Source organism: Musa acuminata, chromosome BXJ3-11, assembly GCF_036884655.1.
Source record: "Musa acuminata AAA Group cultivar baxijiao chromosome BXJ3-11, Cavendish_Baxijiao_AAA, whole genome shotgun sequence".
Taxonomy (NCBI): domain Eukaryota; kingdom Viridiplantae; phylum Streptophyta; class Magnoliopsida; order Zingiberales; family Musaceae; genus Musa; species Musa acuminata.
This window is the reverse complement of record NC_088359.1, coordinates 25,027,378-25,037,095: the sequence shown is the minus strand read 5'-3', so window position 1 is coordinate 25,037,095 and position 9,718 is coordinate 25,027,378. Positions and strand designations below refer to the sequence as shown.

The 9,718-nt window shown below is 37.0% G+C and overlaps 1 protein-coding gene across 3 annotated transcripts; it reads right to left on the bottom strand.

Moving 5' to 3' along the window:
• Window positions 1–5,270: 5,270 nt before the first annotated feature.
• On the bottom strand, window positions 5,271–8,790 carry LOC103973746 (small ribosomal subunit protein eS10z). Of its 3 annotated transcripts, none has more exons than XM_009388391.3 (7): window positions 8,671–8,790; window positions 8,522–8,570; window positions 8,140–8,425; window positions 7,918–8,053; window positions 6,148–6,199; window positions 5,769–5,847; window positions 5,271–5,698 (listed from the first exon to the last, which is right to left on the bottom strand). In XM_009388391.3, the coding sequence occupies exons 1-7, from the start codon at window positions 8,671–8,673 to the stop codon at window positions 5,662–5,664; spliced, it is 642 nt and encodes a 213-aa protein (XP_009386666.2). In that variant the 5' UTR covers window positions 8,674–8,790; the 3' UTR covers window positions 5,271–5,661. The 3 variants fall into 3 exon arrangements, with proteins under 3 accessions (XP_009386666.2, XP_065029720.1, XP_009386667.2); XM_065173648.1 differs by having other exon boundaries at window positions 5,271–5,683; XM_009388392.3 differs by lacking the exon at window positions 5,769–5,847.
• Between the last annotated feature and the right edge of the window lie 928 nt (window positions 8,791–9,718).

Genomic DNA, 9,718 nt, shown 5'->3' with positions numbered 1-9,718 from the left:
AATTTGGGGATATTTCTCAGGTTCATTATTTACCAAAGAGGAATTGATGTGATCCCGAGAAGATAAAAATCATTCAAAGAGATGAAGATGCTCATATTGGTGAATGAAATATAGAGGCCTATATTGCATACCACAACATCGAGTATTTTCCGATCTCAAATCAGAGACAAGTGCTTCTCTTATCAAGTAGCTCTTGAGCCCCTTTGTTGTCAACTTGCTCCTTGTTTGAGAGGTTGGGGGTACTTAGAAACTAATCTACTATGTTAGCCTTATATTGAACAAGGTCTAGTTGAAATATCCAATTGTTGAAAAAGTTACCTTATCTCTTGAAGCATAGGTCATATTTTGAAGCATACACTATCCATAGCCACTTTGGTAAATCCTCTCATAACCCAATGCCTTGGCAAACTACTTATGTGGCTAATCGAGCTTGGGATTTTGACATTTAGCTTCGAGAATGATGATTAAGGTTTAGGCACTAACATATTTTGTCTCGAAACTTACCACATCAAAATCCCAAGGATCCTTCCCTAAGTCGAAAAGGGACTCTCTTTATGGATGAATTGGTCGATTGGCAAGATTGCCTCTTTAGCTTAAGCTTGTCGTCTATTCAACAAGCTCATCCTTAACCTAAGAAATTTGCAAGAAATCAAGGCTTTCATCGATGGCAACGATGGAGCATGATATCAAACTCACAAGAGCATTGGCCTTTTGTTCTTCTTTCAAGATACCTATAATATTTTTAACCTCACAAAATAAGTGTTTATCACATTTATTTCCATTGAGTACCTCATCATCGTGATGTTTAGGGCTCAAAGTCATCTCTCATTTGGTTTCTGATGAGTTGATAGTATTATACATAATCAAATTGTCAATGAGAAGCTTCTTGGCAAGGCAAAGCCTGTAAGAAGTATCTTGTACTTGTTCGCGTCAAGAACCAAGTGACTCAGACACATCCAATCATGTTACCACATTATCAATGATCATCTCTAATAAAGATCCATCAATCAACTATATCTAAGATGTCTTCTCCCAAGCAAGACACAGAGTATTATTAACTAAGATGATTAAACAACTATGCTGGGAGCATATTAGCAACCAAATTCTAGAAGGTTCTTCACCAAAGGTTGATATTGGCTAACTCCTAAGAAGGATTAAATGACTTGTACACAATTATATGATCAATGATAAAGGTTTGCTTCAATTAAACAATAATTAACAATTCCTTCAACCTATTGATTGTGTTCGATTCTTTGCAGAATGAGGAATATACCTTCTTAATACACTTTCACTAGCTTTGAGTCAGTATAGGTTTTTAATTGTTATGGCCCATTATTTCATTAAGTGGGTGGAGACAAAATTGTTAGCCTCCATCATAGAGAAAGAAGTTAAGAACTTCATCTGAATGAACATAATCACTTAAAATCCCAAAAATAATCAAATAATCATCACAAATAATGAAATATAGTTCAACAATTAAACTAGAACACATCCACTTTGGAAGCATAGTGGGATAACACTTTAATGCACTTGGTATATCTCCAATTTCAAGAAGTTTTATCCCTAATTGTAACTTAGTTCATAATATGTTTCATGTCGAGAAAAATATGTTAGCACATTTTTCTCACTATCAAAACAAAAATACATATCTCATTTAAATTAAGAAAAATATTTTAAATAAGAAATGTCCTAAGCAAAGACTTTGGATTGTCGTTGAACTCCTTCTTTATCTTTATCTTTACTTATGCATCCTTAAGATGCTAAGTCCAAAGATCCTTCTACATTTTAAAGTTTGGGTACTTTGCCAAAATCAAAATTATAGATAGATTGTATCTATGCTTGTAGGATACCAACCTCATTCTGAGCTGCCCTTTCTTAAGATTGACTGACTCCTTATAGGTCAAGATGGCATCCTTATTTCTTTTTGAGTGAAATGCCTCTTTGGCTTATAGACACTTCGCTAGCTCATGACTTGGGCTTCCAAAGCTTGAGTATAGCCTTGGTCCTCGATTTACTTGGTTATGACTTTTGTTGCTTTGAGTATGTCATGTTGCTCGACGTAGTCACACCTCAACTACTTAGTGCTTTTCTATGCCTTGACAAGAGCCATATTTGGTTGAGTTATATTGACTATGTTGATGATCACCTTTTAAACCATAAGACCAGTCATACTTGATTTAAAACTAACTTATACCAAAAGAGCTAATATTGCTCAAAATACCGTGAACTTATGATATGGTGCAGAACTCGAGCAGCTTCCACTTTCTCCTATTCGAAAAATGATATTATGAAAGGTTACAAACATGGTCCCTCTAATGCCTAAGTTAGATTCTGACGTAGATAAAATAGAGAGAGTGTATTTCACCTTGAAGTACATGCTTGTGATCTCCTTTTATAGCTGGTCCTTCCTTAGTCGCATTGGTTAAGAAAATATTCCTCATAATGAATAATATTTTTTTTATTTTATTATTGTGACTTATCAATTCGATTGGCTCTTAATTGATTTCAATGTGTGGCAATTATGTGTCGAGCTGTAGATGAAGGAAAATATTCTCTATATCTATGGAAAACCTCCTTGCGGTTGGCATAGGCCTCCAATTCAACCACCAATTCATGAAGTGAGTCTACCTCATACAAAGAATTGATGATGACCCTCCGAGTCATAGATTTGGTCAATCAAGCCCATTAGATATAAGTTACCTTGCAAGGAAGATGTCTTTCAGTAAGATTTGTAAAAACTAATAGGAAAAATGAATTGAATAAGATAGAGGCGAAATTCACCCTAACAATATGCTTAGCTAACTTAGCAATTAAGATATCTAAGAGTAAGGAGTAGACCTTCTTAACTATATGAGAGACCAAGGCCTCTCGAAGATAGTGTGCAATTGTCTTCTCATCTTTCTATGGCTCGATGATAATTGAAAGATTATATCTTAACTATATTATTTCCCTCATTTTAGCATTGGGAAGATCTACGACATGGAGATCAATGAAAGGGGTAGGTCGTTTATATGCAAAGCTCCTTTACTAATTATCACCTTGCCTTCTTTTGAACCATATTAGCCTTATATGTTTTAGACTCAGGGCATGAGTGACTCCTTGAGGTATCAATAGGACTTGGCACTGAGACACCTTACGTTTTACCATGACACCCTCTTCCTTGGTTATGAGTCACTCGAAGTCGCTTTGATGGGATTTTTGTAGAGTAGCTCCATTATCTTAATAACCTTTTTCACAAATTGGGCCTTCTCCATAACTAAGATCTTTACCTTGTAGCCCTTCCTCTTCAGAGCCCGAGGCTAAGTAAGATTCATATTTGTCTCAAAGGACAAGAAGAGTGCTAACAAAGCATTAGCAGTTGCATAGGGTTCAGTAACAATAAAACTTAAGCTAGCTTGAACATGTCATCCCTCATCCATCACCTTGATGGTTAAAAAAGATGATAGAAATTCTACTTGTCGGAATATTTATCCTTTCTTTTAAAGGTTAGGAGTAGGGTCAAGCTGAGACTATATAAATTGATCACTCAAGATTGAAGTCGTAGTCTTGTCCCAAATGAATAAAAAAGAAAAAACCCTATCACCTCTTATTGAAGCTCGGGGTTTTCTTGACCTTGAACCCTTCTCGAATTGTAAGATAGTACTTATTAATCCTTTTGTTGATCCTAAAGCAGAAACGGGAAAGGTCTGATGTAGGGTTTATGCTGACATAGTAAAGCTCCCCGATAAATGCAACGAGATAGCATGATAAGTTAGATGTCATTTGAAAAAGTAATATCCTCCATCTTTGAAGGTATATCGAGATTAAAGGTAAGGGGATGTTGAGCCCCACCTCCAATTCATCATATTATATGCAAAGATATTTAGACATCGACAAATATGATCAAATGCTCAACTAAGGTATAAATTTTCGCACTTAAGGTGAACAAAGAATCTAAGACAAGAAATATAATAACTCTTAAGAAATGCAAGAGTCTTGTTCATAGAAATCTTGATGACCTGAAGGTCTCTCTCAGTCTTCGAAGAGGAAGATGAAGACTCACTTCGTAACCCCGAGCTTCTGGAGGTCAAAATTTCCAATCCCTTTGGTCAAATAGGAGTTAATAAGTTGGGTATATGAAGAACCACTCGAAGCTAGAGGATCCGAAGACACCCGACCCAAGGAGAAAAGGGAAAGCTTTTAACTTGAAATTCTCAATACGAAGGATTGGGAGGCAAAAGACCTAAAGGGCACAAGTGAATCCATCTTATAGTGAGGCAACTATATATAAGGCGAGGAGATCTTTCAGATATTAAATAGCCTTCCAAATTTCGAACGTCATTTCACCTTTGGCTTTCCGCCCTGAATTCCTTTGTCTTCATAACTTCCCACCTCTTCAAAATTCACCAATAATTATCAAATCCAACAGATAAAATAAAGATATGATCTATGCTGTCAAGCTAGAGATTTGACCCGTATTATATTATTAAAGGACGTGACTTGCTCCAACATGGAATATATAACATAATAAAAACATCAAAAATGCAACCAATGTACCCTTCTAGGGCATTAAGTATCAGAAACACATGATGCACCCTCCTTGAGCAAAGCTTAGAAAAATGTCGATGCAGTATTCTTACACAAAGCATCATAAAGCGTTCGATGAGCCTTTTTGATAAAAGCATCAAAAAGCACCTTCCTTGGGCAAAGCATCAAAAAAAACTTTAATGCATCCTCGAGTAACTCAATATCGAAAAGCACTTGATAAACACTCCTCAAGCAAAACAGCAGATGCTCCCTCCTTAGAAAAAGCATCGAGAAACATATGCACCCTTCTCAAATAAAGTACTAAGAGTATTTGATACGCCATTCTTAAATAAAGTACCAAAAAACGCCTAATATGATATTATGGAGCAAAGTATTAAGAGGTATCAGAGTGCACCCTCCTCGTGCAAAATATCAAGAAACATCCATATGCATCCTCTTCAAACAGAGCATCAAATAGTTTTTGATCCATCCTCCTCGAGCATAGCATCGAATAGCTTTCGATGCATCCTCAAGCAAAGCATCAAGAAGTGTCCGATGCATACTTCTTGAGCAAAGCATCAAAAAGTACATGATATGTCCTTCTCAAGCAAAGTATCAAAAAAACACCTAATGCATATTTCTTAAGAAAAGCATTGAAAAAAAAATGAAAAAAAAACATGTTATACTCTTATCCAAGAAAGCATTGAAAAATGCTCTCACTCATAAAAGCATCATTGAAAAGCACCCAATATAACCTCCCTAAGTAAAGGATCAAGTAGCTAATGCACCCCCTTTTTAACAAGACATTCAAACAAAATCTTCCCTGGAACATACACCACCAGGTGCCCCCTAGGCATAACTGTAATATCAAGCATCTTAGAACACCGTCGCACTTCAACGCCACCACCCTCATCTAAATCTACCACATCAGCAAGAATCAGAATGCCCAAATATTTTTCAATTCAGGAAACATTTTCCCTCAATGCTTGCAAGTAGCGCACCCATTTCTTAGACTCTCACTCTACACCCGACATGGGCCTTGTTGCACGAGAAAGCATGTTGACTCCAACTCGAGATTCGCGTCTCAAGAAGGGCTCTCATATTGCAACAAGATTTTGACCGTAAACCACTGTGAGCTCGAGCCGACCTTCCATCTCAGCATACGCCACACCAACAGCTAACAAGTTGTAACCTTCAATTAAAGAGAAAGAAATTCAAAATATTTCGGATGCTTTTAATAGATAGAAGATATATGGTTTCACCTTTCAGCATTACGGAGTGTGAAAACTCTCTCGATTCTCAATAAGAAGCTCAAGCATGATCTTGACAGGAAACTGAAAACTAATGTATGGATTAACAGAGTTAGCATACATGTCAATGAGCAAATTCGCCAAAATGCATATAGCCAAAAGGCTCTTGTTATTCCACCTCTGATGATGAATACGAAAGAAGAATAATTTTGAGAATCTCAAAAGCAGTCTGTGTGATATGCAGTCTTAAACGGAAAGTTCGTCCAAAACTCTAATCCACCAATCACTTGGGGAAATATGAATCTTGACCTAGCTATGGAACATTGGAGGCTTGATGAGATACGACACCGGCAGTTGCCTTAGAACTACTGGTAAGAAGCAGATGCAGCACCTGGTCCATATCCTCCACCTCCACGGCCAAATCCAGTCCTGCCACCGACACCCTGTACAGTGTGGAAACGAATTTATAATTACCACATCTCCGTATAAAAAATAAAACATAAATTACAATACACAAACTGGGACCACAAACGAAATTTCCAGTATATTAAGGCAACTATTAAACCAAGAGAGTATTCCAAAATCCACAATCCTTTGGAACAAGTATCGCATGCTCTGCATGTCCAACCTAGACTTGCAGACAGCTATGGAGTAGTAGAGAAGACAAAGTAAGAAGACTTTGTAACTTCAACCACAATAGTCACAATATGAAACACAAAATTGCATATAACTTTGTAGCTGGTATAAACCAATGAAAAGCATTTTCTCATTTGCCACCAAGAACAAAGCTTCTTATACAGATTAATCTGAATTTTTCCAAAAGAATTCACATCAAGGATATGAAACTTAGCAGCAAATACAAGATTATGGCATCATGGGATAGGTATTAAGTAGTCCACAACACATGGACACAGGAATTAACAATTTATAATTTATGCCCATTGATAATAATTGCTTAAATTTATATATGAAGATATGATTCATGTGATTTATAACCATCATATATTTGCCTCACTGGAAATCTAACTGATCCACAAAACACATCAAATTCAAATACAAATAATAAGAAGAGATTCATAGTCTTAATAAGCGAAACTACAAGATCAGCACCTATCTCCATATTCTTCATTTAATAATCCCAATGGAACTTCTGTAAGTATCCTACAATAATATTGTATTAACATTAACAAATAAAAGTTGATGCAGATATCCTAATATGTGTTCAAGTATCTGCTGCATCCATACTCAATATAGACATGGCAAGCATTTTAAAGTTTGTGCATCCTACATCAGGGGCAAGAGTTGAGCACAAGAAAAACCAAAATTAACAAAAAGGAGAGAGCTTTTTTTTTGCAGGGGTTGGTGTAGAAACGAAAGAGAATACCTCAATCCTCCAGTATAGGCAAAATTGCATCAGTTCAATGTCATAGTTCTACCAGACAGGATTAGATATAAAATATTTCAGTTTTTATTAGATTTCATAATGATGCTAAGGATAAAAGATGATACCTACTCAAAAGATGATGACAGTTTTGTCTTGTTAGTGTGTGCCATGTGCTCATATAAAGAATTTGGAAAGATTTACATGAGGATGCTAATCATTGTTCCCAAACAAAGGTGATGTTCTTCAACATCACAACATCAGCCATTTTCATTGGGATTGTTATGAGTAACTATTATAATAGAACCATCTCCAAGGAAAAGCCACATATGCTGAAGTGGTGAAGCCTATGTCATCTCCACACCCCTTGGTTATTTCATGTGCAAGACATATCTAGTCAACCCCTAATGAAACTGAAAGATATAGCTAATTAAACCAATAATACGCTCAAACTAGAAGAACAACAAAAAGATAGCCCGATGGGGACAAAGCACTAAGATATCCAGATACGAAAGGATCAACCATTAATAACAAAGACTGAACAAACCAAAGAAACCAAAGGAAAAAGGCTGGCAAGGAACAGTCAGGTGAAGAACAACTCCGATAAATAAATACAACTAACAATATCTCTTTTTATCAATCATGAGAAAATACAGAAAAAAAATGTGCTTCGTCTACTTATAAGCTGCAAACCAGAGAAAATTTATCCCACTCTGTTTTACAGAAATTTCAATATACAGAACAAAGACAAGCAAATAATGCAACTATATTAAATTTTACCCGGAAAGATGGTTGGAACTCAGCAGGTGCACCACCCTTGTCCCCTAATTCACCAGGCGGCCCAGCACGAGGGCCACCACGGTACCCATCCCTGTCTCCAAACCTTGGCCTATCTCCTTCAAACCGGGGCGGTCCCCTGCAGAATCGTGATGATGATCAACACAAGCTACGCACTGAAAAAAAAAGCAAGCCAAGCCCTTATGGAAAAAGCCGCAGTAGCACCTGGGGCGATCACCAGGAGGACCAGAGCCAAATGGGCGGGTCGGTGGTGGCCTTGAAGACTTCTTCAGGGTTGCAGGAACAATCTCCGATGGCAGGTTAAGAAGTGTTCTCAGGTACTCAATGCCATCATTCGTAAGGTACCAGTAGTAGTGCTGCCAGGCAAAGGTCTCACGCACATACTCCCTCGATTTGAAGCTCTGCATGAGCTTGATCACCTGGAGGTTCGGCACATCGATCTCCGGGTGCTTCCCGAGGTTATAGTCCTTCTTCGCGTACAGCACCCCCTCTATCAACAAAGAAACCAAGTAAAAAATGCAACCTCTCAAATAGGCTTCGACCCAAACAAGACGGCATGGAGAGGTTGCGAGAGAGAACAGCGTACCTTGGAAGAGGTATTTGCAGATTTCATGGCGGTTCTTATTCGGGATGATCTGAGAGAGATGAACAAGGAGGAATCAGGGGAAGAAGGAACTTGGATCGAGGCGTCAAAAACAGATATTGGCGAGGAAACTGAGAGCTTAGGGTTCTTACCATGGCTTCGGGCAACAACGGGTCTCCGCAACTGGAGGAGGAAGAACCAAGCGCGGCGGAGGCGGCGAGAGGGGATAAGCAAAACCCTAATCCTTGATTTCGTTAAGGCGACCACAAATGGGCTGGGTTGGGCCGATATACATAGATACATATATTATATATGTGCGCGGTAATGTGTATTTTTAATCGCGCTAATAGAATTGGAGGATCTCAAATTAATTAAAAGGATTGCAATAATATGATTATTGTGAAAGTAATAAGTATAGTTTAAAGTAATTTATGGACCACAGAATCGCATATTATAATAAATATTATGTGAATATAAGCCAAAAGATAAATTCTTCATCCTTTTTAATTCCTTGAAAACTATTATCTTCTAGTACGTAATTATCTAAAACCGTATAATTATTTTTATGACACATGATCGTAAAGAGAACTTCCAGCATCGTTCCGCGGAAGTGTAAACACGAAGATAAATAACAATGTAAAATACAAAGACTATTTATAGGGCAAAATCATGCAGTCAAATTCTATTTTTGATTGTTTTTCCTTGGAAAAAAAATTCTATTTTTGATGTAGCCAAACATTTCCATCTTTGAATGTTTCGACTTTTCACCATTGTCCAACAAAAACTTAATATCACATTCCATTGTTTTGACAATTGGTGGATGGGGGAGTAGTTAATTACAAGAAGGATTAAATCGTAAAAAACACTGTGCTTAGTAGCGATTAACAAGCATTATTGCAATTTCTTATTTTTTTTACTTGTGTGGTGCAATCGAAATAATTTCTCATTTTGCTACAATTATAATAATATTATGGGATATTTTGACGAATTCAATAGGGAAAGTATTCATGGTATAAATACGAGTAATCAATCATATACATGAAATCAAATTCCTTGCACTGCTAGAGAGAGAGATCAAATACGTGGAATGCCTAGAGCCATTATCGAAGGCATAAAGCGGGCAAGAAGTCTCAAATGGGCACTGGCTTAGCAGATTAAAGACATTTGAGAACTTACCTCTAAAATGAATGTAATTAATTT